Source organism: Stomoxys calcitrans, chromosome 1 (assembly GCF_963082655.1).
Source record: "Stomoxys calcitrans chromosome 1, idStoCalc2.1, whole genome shotgun sequence".
NCBI classification, from domain to species: Eukaryota; Metazoa; Arthropoda; class Insecta; order Diptera; family Muscidae; genus Stomoxys; species Stomoxys calcitrans.
Window position 1 is genome coordinate 43,819,367 of NC_081552.1, and position 11,442 is coordinate 43,830,808.

Genomic DNA, 11,442 nt, shown 5'->3' on the forward strand with positions numbered 1-11,442 from the left:
AACCGAAAATTGGGTGTTCTGTAGAGTGGGATCTACACCTAAAGTTTGACCGATATGGACCATATTCGATATATTCGCATTTTATAGGCTTAAGACGATTAATCTGGAGGTCGACCTTTATGGAAGTTATAAAATATGGACTGGCTTAAGTATATTATAAAAAATGTTTCTAAATTTCAGCAAAATCGGGTATTAAATACGCCATTTAGAAGCTGAGAGATAATCGGGAGGAGAAATTCTTACGCTTTAAATAGTTCAGCTGGCAACCTATCGGCTTCTGCTTCCTTGTTGTTTTTCAGTCGGCTCACTGCTACTTGGACTCAGTCTGACATTCTATACAATTATCAGGGACTGGTTCTGTGATATCTTCATCGCCGCTATTACCATTTACCAGCAGATGGGAAAAGTATTCTTTCCATATCCTATGCACACTATATATATATATATCTGCTACCAGATTTCCGTCTATGGCTCTGCAGGAGGATGTGTATCAAGTTTTCTTCTCACTACTTTTGTCCAGATACCTCTCCTTCACGTTGCTACGAATTGCGGAGTTGCTCTGTGTGCCTCATGGTTACCATGGGTTTCTTGAGGGAGGCTTTCAGTACGTATTTCCCGGCGTTTTCCATGATGTGGACAATGGTTTGCCATCGCGCCGCTACATTATCGGTCAGTTGAGTGGAGTATGCCGTTACCTTCTGTTGTGTTTGCAGTTTTTGACGTCCAGCTTCTGTGCAGTGTCAGATTCTATTTTTCTCGCTACGTTTAGCCGGACTATGAACATTTGACGTAACGAAGTAGAGATACGAACCTATGTTAGCTCTCCGAATCGATCATGTGTATGTCATTCGTGAATTGATCGCTGTTCAGCCATGTGGCAGTGTGAATGCTTCACGGCCACGGCGAAACCTATTAGCCTCAACGCATTGTCGGAAGTTTTCTCGTGTAGGTTAAATTTTTCGACTGTTGAACCATAGATATTTTTCTTCACTGTTTTCGCATTTAAATCTCCCACAACGATTTTAATATCATGGGTGGTACAGTGGTCATATTCTCTTTCTAAGCGCTCAGTAGAAAATATCCTTGGTTGTTCGTCCTTGTCTTTCGTTGCACCGTGGGATACCACCGAAAAAAAATTAGTAAAAAATATACTGTGTGAGAACGGATAGAGATATCTCTTTGAAATTTGGTATGGTTAGAGCTGAAGTGTTAACGAGATCGTGTGCCAAATTTCAGGGCCCAAGGGCGCCGGGCGTCTTTTGGCACCTAGGTATTTCGAAAAATTGTTGTTTGTGGTCAGATTTCCCAAATTTTTTGGTCTACAATATCTTGTCTTATTTCGGGGATATTCGACTAAAAAATATCTTCTTTTGCAATTTTGACCGAGACCTACTTCGTATTTTGCAATTTACGAAGGCATTTGTGGTTTGACTTTAATTTTTATGCATGATTTGGTTTTGTGACAAAATTTACAACTGCTGTGCTTCAAAAAGTGTCCACATTTGATTATTCAGTTGACAGGAAATCAAAACAAGTAAAAGTGTGCTGGATACGACCACCAAAGATATAATCCAATTTTATTATAACCCTAATATTATATCCATAGTTATATCTAAATAGGGGCTGGTCTCGATCATATTTAATTCAGGTCCCGAGAACTTATATACAGGTAACAGCTTCAGCGAAATCAGACAAGAAATTAGCTTTTTTGTGGGATTAAGACCCTAAATTAGAAGATCTGTCTATATGACAGCTATATGTAAATAGTCTGATCTGATTCATATTTGGGTCGGATGTCGAGAGGCAAATAAAACATTTACGGGTTTCAGACCCTTAATCGGCATATCGGTGTATACGAAAGCAATATCTAAATATAGTCTGGCCCATATATAGGTCGGATGTCGGGAAGCTTAAAACCACTCACTGTTTCAAATTTCAGCGAAATCAGGTAATACAGGGTAATACAGCTTTTATGGGCTTCAGACCCTTGTAAGTATAGTTCGATCTCAACCATATTTGAGTTGGATTTCGGGAGGAATTAAACTACTCGTTGTTTAAAGTTTCAGCGAAATTGGATAAAAATTAAACCTTATATGGGCTTCAGACCCATAACCGGCAGATCGGTCTATATGGGAGCTATATCTAAATATAGTCCGATCTGAACCATATTTAGGTCGGTTATCGAGAGGCTTAAAACAACTTACTGTTGCAAATTAATGCGAAATCGGGAAATAAATAAAGCTCTTATGGGCTATATCTAAATATAGTCCGATCTGAACTATATTTGGGTCGGATATCGGAAGGCTTAAAATAACTTACTGTTTCAAATTTCAGCGAAATCTGGTAATATGTAAAGCTTGTATGGGCTTCAGACCCTTTATCGGCAAATCGGTCTATATTGCAGCTATATCTAAATATAGTCCGATCTGAACCATATTAAGGCCGGATGTCGAAAGGCTTAAAGCAATTCACTTTTAAAATTTCAGCGAAATTGGATATAAAATAAAGCTTTGGTGGGCTTCAGACCCTTAGCCGGCCGATCGGTCTATATGGCAGCTATCTTATATACAAAAATCAATTTGTGTTTGTTTGTAGGTTTGTTTGTTTGTATGTTTGTGTGTTCCTTATAGACTCAGAAACGGCTGAACCGATTTTCTTAAAATTTTCACAGATGGTGCAAAATGATCCCGTGGTGAAAAAGGGTACTATATTTTTTGATATCTGAAGGGGGGCGGACCCTCCCCCTTACCCTAATTTTCAGAAATGCCAGATCTCGGAGATTGGTGGTGCGATTTAAGCGAAATTTTGTGTGCTCTCATATAGTACCCTAAAAATAAAAATTTGGTATCCAAATTTCGGATGGGGTACCTAAGGGGGCCGCCCCACCCAAAAACCTACCAAACATATATTTAGACCAATCACGACAATATGGGACTCAAATGAAAGGTATTTAGGATAAGAAAACGTATCTGATATCCATTTGTCGAACCAAGTGCTAGGGGGACCATCCCAACCCCCAAAACACCCCTAAATCGGACATATTTACCGACCATGGCAATATGGGACTCAAATGAAAGGTATTTGCGAGTAGAATACGAATCTGATATCCAAATGTGGAAGCACGTTTCTGGGGGTCCACCCCTTCCCCAAAATACCCACCAAACAGGACTTATTTACTGACCATGGGAATGTGGGGCTTAAATAAAAGGTATTTAAATGTAGAATACGAATCTGATATCCAAATATGGGACCAAGTGTTTGGGGGGCCGCCTCTCCCCAAAAACCTCCCCCGAAGGGGACACATTTACGACCATAGTCACATGGGGCTCAAATGAAAGGTCTTTGGGAGTAAAACACGAATTTGATATCAATATTCGGGAAAAGTGTCTATGGAGTCACCCCACCCCCACAACACCACCGAAATAGGAAGTATTTTCTGACTATTGCAATATGAGGCTCAAATAAGAGGGTTTTTAAAGTGGAACACAAATCCGATATACATTTTCAAGGCCAACTCACTGAGCGGCCGCCCATCCCCCAAAACACCCCCCAAGCCGGTCATGTTTGCCGACTATGGAAATATGGGGCTCAAATTAAAGGTATGTGGGAGTAGACCACATATCTGATATCAACATTAGGGGCCAACTGTCTAGCGGACGTCCCACCACCATGACAACCTCCAAATAGGACGTATTTGCTCACCAAGACAATTTGGGTCTTAAAGAGAGTGGAACTAAATATTCATAGTTTTTAGGGCCAATACCCCAAACCGGACATATTTGCTGACTTTTGCAGCAGGAGTTTAAATGATATTAGAAAACGAATTTTTTATCCAATTTCGAGGCCAATCGCAATATGGGGTTCAATTAAATGATATATAGTTATATGAGAATAGAGCACGTTGCTGATATATTTTCCTGGCTTAGTGTTTGGGGGACCACCCCAATCCCCAAAACACCCCTGAATCGGGTATATTTAACGACCATGTCGATGTGGAGCTTAAATGATAGGTATTGGGGGGTAGAGCACGAATTGATACCCATTTTCTGGACCAATTTTCTGGGGCTCTATCCCTTTACCAAAGTACCCCACAAACAGCAATTTTTTACTGACCATCGCAATATGGGGCTCAAATAAAGTTATTTGGGAGTAGAATACGAATTTGAAATTCAAATGTAGGACCATGTATTTTGGGCATCACCCCTTCCCCAAAACACCCCCTAAGGGTAAAAATTTGGACCATGTCAATATGTGGCTCAAATGAAAGGTATTTGAGATTAGAAAACAAATTTGAAATTTATTTTGGGGTCATGTGTTTGGGGGACGCCTCATCCTGTAAACTCCCGTCAAAACCAATTGCAATATGGGGTTTAAAAAAATGGTATTTGAGAGAAGAGCAAGATGCTTATATTTTTTCAGGGCCAAGTGTCTGGGGGACCACCTCACTCCCGAAAACACCTCTAAATCAGATATCATGAGAATATCGGGCTGAAATAAAGTATGGAGTACACCTTAAATCCAAACTTAAATTCGTACACCAATAAAGATCATATGTGATTCAGATTAAGGCACGTATATTGTTAAGCTTTTAGTCAAATTAACATAGTATTTCACTAAAATATCTTTAATTATCGGAAATTAATTGCTCGGGTCAGCTAGTATCTAAATATAGTCCGATCTAAACCATATTAAAGTCGGATGTCGGGAGGCTTAAAGTAACTCACTGTTTAAAATTTCAGCGAAATCGGGTAATAAGTAAAGCTTTTATGGGCTTCATACCCTTTATCTGCAAAACGGTCTATATAGAAGCTATATCCAAATATGGTCCGCTTTGGCCCGTTCAAGAACTTAACCTACGTGCAACAAAAAGACGTATCTGTGCTAAATTTCAGCTCAATATCTCAATTTTTGAGGGCTATAGTGTGAGTACAACAGGCGAACGGACTGACACACGGACATCTTTAAATCGTCGTTGGTCAAAAACAGTAATTTCATTGATTAGTCTTTGTTGAAAAAAATTTCTTAAAGGCCTTAATTTGTTTTAATTTTATACCCTCCACCATAGGATGGGGGGTATTCTAATTTCGTCATTCTGTTTGTAACTACTCGAAATATTCGTCTGAGATCCCATAAATTATATATAAACTTGATCGCCGCGACATTTTATGTCGATCTAGCCATGTCCGTCCGTCCGTCTGTCTGTCGAAAGCACGCAAACTTCCGAAGGAGCAAAGCTAGCCGCTTGAAATGTTATACAAATATTTTTTATTAGTGTAGGTCGGTTGGTCTTGTAAATGGGCCATATCGGTCCATGTTTTGATATAGCTGCCATATAAACCGATCTTGGGTCTTGACTTCTTGAGCCTCTAGAGGGCGCAATTCCCATCCGATTTGACTGAAAATTTGCACATAGTGTTTTAGTGTCACTTCTAACAACTGTGTTAAGTATGGTTCAAATCGGTTCATAACCTGGTATAGCTGCCATATAAACCGATCTTCGGTCTTGACTTCTTGAGCCTCTAGAGAGCGCAATTCTTACCCGATTGGAATCAAATTTTGCACGACGTGTTTTGTTATGGTATCCAACAACTGTGCTAAGTATGATTCAATTCGGTGCATAACCTGATATAGCTGCCATATAAACCGATCTGGGATCTTGACTTCTTGAGCCTCTAGAGGTCGCAATTTTTATCCGATTTGCCTGAAATTTTGTACAATGGATCCTCTTATGACCATCAACATACGTGTTTATTATGGTCTGAATCGGTCTATAGCCCGATACAGCTCCCATGTAAATCGATCTCTCTATTTTACTTCTTGAGCCCCCAAAGGGAGCAATTCTTATTCGAATTGACTGACATTTTACACAGGTCTTCAACATATAATTTAATTGTGGTCCAAAGCGGACCATATCTTGATATCGCTCTAATAGCAGAGCAAATCTTTTCTTATATCCTGTTTTGCCTAAGAAGAGATGCCGGGAAAAGAACTCGACAAATGCGATCCATGGTGGAGGGTATCTAAGATTCGGCCCGGCCGAACTTAGCACGCTTTTACTTGTTTTTTGTAAAGAGAATATATTGTAGATGCCTTTTAAGTGAAATTGATAAGTTTACCGATCAGCTTGGAATAACTTCCTGATTCGATTTAGCTATGTCCGTCTGTCTGTCCATGTATGTCCTTTTAAAGCTGTGGAAGCTACAATTTTGATCCGATCTTTAAAAATTTGAGAAGTCCTATTTTTGACGTCCGAATATGTGTGCAAAATTTCACCAAAATCGGTTCAGATTTAAAAATAGCTCCCATGTACATCTTTCATACGATGTGGCCTTTAAATCTTCAGTATCCATTGAATTAAATTAAAATAAATAAAATTAAATCAATTTAATTCAATTCAATTCAATTTTAAGTTAACTAAAATAAACTAAAAAATTAAATACCAGAATAGAATAGAAAAATAGAAAATTTTTAGTAAATTTGTTAAATTCGTGTAAATTTTGGGTCTACAGCTAAGTTAGTTAAAAATTTTAGTTTTATCACAAAACTCTTGTCATTCTCTAAATAAGCACAGCGTTGCCATCCAAAATTTTAAATTCCGACGAGCTGTCATTTCTATTTTCCCGTTTTGGCAATACATCCGCTAACCATGAATTATGGTTACCATGACTACTCAGTTTCAATTTTCAAACAATTTGGTGCAACAAAATTTCGGAACAAAACCACATATCTTTGAAGTCAAGCAAAATTTTTTTCCAAAAATGTCCTCCAACTTGGAATACACCTATAAAAAAGAACGTAGACGTTTTGGCCATGCTGTGAAATTTTCCAACAAAGATGAGGTGCTTTTCTCCGAAAACTCAAATCGTGAGAATGCCAAGCCTTATATTCTAAGAAATCCCATAGATCGTGAAACACAATATGCACATTCGATGTCCTTGAGTGTGGCCAACACCGAAAGAGCCACCTATAAGAATACAGGCCTTACACACAATGAAGGTGGTTGGCCCAAGGATATCAATATGCATGATCCCGAGCAGACGGTGCGCTATAAGCGTAAAATTGAGAAGGATGAAAATTACATAACCCAAGTCATGAATCTAACAAAGCCCATGGAGCAGTATATCTTTCAGAATAATGCTGTTAATATCTATGAGAATTATTTTGATGATTTGGAACCAGCTCCCTTGCCGGAGCCCTGTCGTTCACGCACCATTAATGTCTATCGAGACCCTAATCCCGTTAAGGTGCCCGTAACACATCTCAGCTGGTCTCCGGATGGTGGCATAAAGATAGCAGTCAGCCATTGCGACATGAAATTTCAAGGAGATAAAACAGGACAAAAATGCAATTCCTATATTTGGGAGCTGGAAAATCCCAATGAGCCCTATTTGATTTTAGAACCTAAGGTGTCTTGTGTTTGTTTGGAATACAATCAAAAAGATCCCACCAGTTTGGTGAGTGGCATGTACAATGGCCAGGTGGCTGCCTGGGATACCAGGCATGGCAAATATCCGGTGATGATAAGTGAAAGGGAGGTATGTCATCGTGATCCCGTCAATTCGGTTTTGTGGAATAATTCAAAAAGTGGCACTGAATTCTTTTCCGGAGGCTCAGACGGTCAGGTTTTGTGGTGGGACACACGCAAGATGACTGAGCCCTTGGACAGACTTCTAATGGATCCGGTCAAAAGTGATGATCAAGATTTGTCACGATCTTATGGGGTATCGGTATTGGAATATGAGACAACTATACCCACACGTTTTATGGCCGGCTCGGAAATGGGCATGTTGTTTGGATGCAATCGTAAGGGAAAGACTCCGATAGAGAAAATACAGTTGAGGGTAAGTTTTAAAAAAGTAAAATGAATTCCCAACGTTTAAGGCAAACAGCTGTTCAACCTAGACAGTTGATTTTCCAATCAGCTGTTCATCCTTAAATGGTGTTATTCTAAATTGTATATAACAATCGAGTGAAAGCCGTTATTCAAACACCTTAAGACTGTAAAAATGGTCTATGTATAATGAAAATAATCGCAGGAGCAGTAATAGCCACTTATAAGAAAAAGAGAATTTTAATACACTTTAAATTATGACAACACCTTTAATTCTCTTTCATAGATGATGTGCCATTTGGGCCCAGTTTATGCCATTATGCGCAATCCAGCATTTGTCAAAAATTTTCTAACTGTTGGCGATTGGTGTGCTCGCATATGGTCTGAGGATTGTCGAGAAAGTTCTATAATATGGACTAAGAGTAGTAATGCCATGTTAACTGATGGTTCTTGGAGCTACACAAAGTAAGTCGTTGATTAAGCTTAGGTAAGATAGGGTAAAGTTGGCAGCGGAACAGTTCTATAGAAAAACTTTTATCCAGCCAAGTTGAATAAGTTTTTTCATAGGGAAACTTTAATTCAGCCTGGCTGAATAAGTTTTTCCATAGGAAAACTTTAATTCAGCCTGGCTGAATAAGTTTTTCCTTAGGAAAACTTTAATTCAGCCTGGCTGAATAAGTTTTTCCATAGGAAAACTTTAATTCAGCCTGGCTGAATAAGTTTTTCCATAGGAAAACTTTAATTCAGCCTGGCTGAATAAGTTTTTCCATAGGAAAACTTTAATTCAGCCTGGCTGAATAAGTTTTTCCATAGGAAAACTTTAATTCAGCCTGGCTGAATAAGTTTTTCCATAGGAAAACTTTAATTCAGCCTGGCTGAATAAGTTTTTCCATAGGAAAACTTTAATTTAGCCTAGCTGAATAAGTTTTTCCATAGGAAAACTTTTGTTCAGCCTAGCTGAATAAGTTTTTCCATAGGAAAACTTTAATTCAGCCTAGCTGAATAAGTTTTTCCTTTGGAAAACTTTTGTTCAGCCTAGCTGAAAGCCGGTTTCAATAGGAGTTTTCCTATAATTCAGCCTGAACGAAAATGTTGTGTTTTGGTTTTTCTTCTCCCACAGGGTTTCCCAATTCTTTATTACTCGCATGGATGGAGTTTTGGATACATGGGATTTATTGCAACAGCAAAATGAACCTGTACTCACCGTACAAGTCTGTGACGAACCCCTGTATTGTGTGCGTACCAATGAGAATGGTAAATTTGTAAGTTGTGGTAGCAAGTTGGGCGCCACTTTTCTAATTGAAGTTTCCGAAAATATGGTCACATCCAATAAGAATGACAAACCTTTGCTAACGGCGGTAAAATTTTCATTACAAAACATAGTCCAACCAACATTTTTGTAAATTAATATTCTTATTTTCAGATGTTTGAGCGTGAGAATCGCCGTGAAAAGATTCTTGAGGCAAAATCACGTGAAATTAAACTAAAAGTAAAAACTAATCAAGGTCAAGATCAAGGTGATCTTACCATGTTGAATGGCAAAGTGAATGTGGAACCTTTCCAAGCGATTTGTGAACAGGCCGAAGCCGAATATTTTGCAGCTGTAGAACAGGAACGCCTTAGAAGAATGCCAGGCAACAAGCGTAGGTGCTTAGTAACGGGATAACAAAGGAGTAATGGCATATTTTTTCTAATTTATGTTTCCTGTATTATTTTCTTTACAGAGGACATGGACGAAACTGAGGGTTCTGAGGCGGAGAGTACAGCAAAGGCATAGATAGGGAAATACAAATATATGTTATTTTTTCAAAAGTGAAAGAATTGTTAATTGAATGGAAAAAAGCTAAAATATAATGTATTAGACCTAGATTTATCTATTGTAGTTTGCTTTGGGGGAATCTAAAGTTTGGTACATACCTTCAATGGCATCCCAGGAGAAACTGCTGAGAAAGAATCCCACTTAACTTGAAGGACTGTAGTTTGATGCCTCTTTCTCTCGACCATTATATCAATGGTCATTTAGGACTTTTAAACTTTTTTTACAGAAATGTTTTAAAAAAATTCTAAACTCAATTCTACAAATTTTACTATATCCTCTAGTCTACGTATGTATGCCTTAAGATTAATAAAGTATGACGGCTCAAAACAATTTCTCTTGGTCTCGATCATTACGGCAATGAAAATTTAACAGTTTTACCAAACGTTACATTCTTCTCACTGTGTAACATTATGCAAGTATATACGCATGTATGTGTATATGTACCACTGTGTTATACCTATTAATTACATACATACTTACATAAAAATATTTATTATTTACATACATAAATATATGAATAACATTTTGTCTGTAAATAGCATGTACCGAGAAACATTTTAACATGGCTTTTATTTGCATTTGTTTCTCTGCCTCTCCTTCTAGCTCTCTCATTACAACTGCATCTGTCGCATCTTCACTCTCAGGTAAAGAAGGTGAAGAAGTATTTTTTTATTCAACGCTTAACGTAGCATAGCAATGCTCCCACTAACCCTTACATACCTATAAGGGATTTATAAGTATGTATGTATATCTATGCTGCGGGTTAGGGTAAAATAAAAAAAAATAAAAAAACAACAATTATTAGTATTCCCCCTGCAATACCTTCAAACATACACACACACACTACCTTAGAAAAGCTATGTTATAAAAGCCATGTTTAAAGCCAAAATAAACTCCTTAATCACCACTCATTGAAGCTGAGTTATATGGTACGAAATGTGGTGATTAGTAGCTTCATATTTGTGTGGTGAATATTGCCCATATGGTGTGGTGAATATGCAGCAACAGCTGTAGCGAAGAAAATAAGTATACCTACACAGACAAAATTAAAATCTTGATTTAATTAAGAAATTAGTACATTCAAATAAATGTTTTGCTGAAATCGACCCTATAAACAAACTTGTGTTAATAATAAACGTTTTTGCAATTTTCATTTTTGACAAGCTGAATAATTCAATTAAAGCCGCTATCAACTTAATAAACCAACTTATTGGAAAACTGTTTACTCTTTCTAAAACATTTTTAATTGATCTAATAAAAATAAATAATTGATATTTTCCTCAAAAATAAACCACATTTTACTTTAGTCGATTAAATGCGGATACAAAATCAAATGTATGGCTACGTTTTTTTTTTTTTTGGATAAAAATTTCCCTAAATCGTTCTTTCGGTGGTTTGACTAGGTTAGCACATTTGATTTTTTTTGGTTTCTTTGGCCAAAATTGCAACACCATTTACTTATAAAAATTCATATGGCACCAACCAATTTATCAGCTGCCTTCGTACATGTTTACATACAAATGTGAGTGTGAGTGTGAGTGGACCACAAACAATATTTTTTTTTCCACCCCGAGTGAGTACATGTGAGCAAGATCACAAACACTTAGTTACAATTAGAAGTTCGGCGATTGCGTTCATTTTACATAGGAAAACTACTTGTTGCGCAGCAGCTGTGATTGTGCTCTTCTTGGGCGTCGTGAAATGTAAATTTTCACTAGATGAAAAAACAAGTTATAGCGAAACGAACACTTTTCATCAATATTTTCCTCTTATTTTTTTTAAATGGAGTTTC

At 37.6% G+C, this 11,442-nt stretch overlaps 1 protein-coding gene across 2 annotated transcripts; it reads left to right on the forward strand.

Moving 5' to 3' along the window:
• The first annotated feature begins 6,582 nt into the window (after positions 1-6,582).
• LOC106094289 (dynein intermediate chain 3, ciliary) lies at positions 6,583-9,700 on the forward strand. Of its 2 annotated transcripts, none has more exons than XM_059360284.1 (5): positions 6,583-7,841; positions 8,118-8,296; positions 8,952-9,189; positions 9,255-9,478; positions 9,556-9,700. In XM_059360284.1, exons 1-5 carry the CDS (start codon positions 6,654-6,656, stop codon positions 9,572-9,574), a joined length of 1,848 nt encoding a protein of 615 aa, XP_059216267.1. In that variant the 5' UTR covers positions 6,583-6,653; the 3' UTR covers positions 9,575-9,700. The 2 variants fall into 2 exon arrangements, with proteins under 2 accessions (XP_059216267.1, XP_059216266.1); XM_059360283.1 differs by having other exon boundaries at positions 9,255-9,474.
• Positions 9,701-11,442: the final 1,742 nt, after the last annotated feature.

Coding starts and splice junctions, on each gene's coding strand:
- LOC106094289 (XM_059360283.1), top strand. CDS start 6,654: ATGGTTACCATGACTACTCAGTTTCAATTTTCAAACAATTTGGTGCAA. Junction 7,842..8,117: donor TAGAGAAAATACAGTTGAGG/GTAAGTTTTAAA, acceptor TCTCTTTCATAG/ATGATGTGCCATTTGGGCCC. Junction 9,475..9,555: donor AAGAATGCCAGGCAACAAGC/GTAGGTGCTTAG, acceptor TTTTCTTTACAG/AGGACATGGACGAAACTGAG.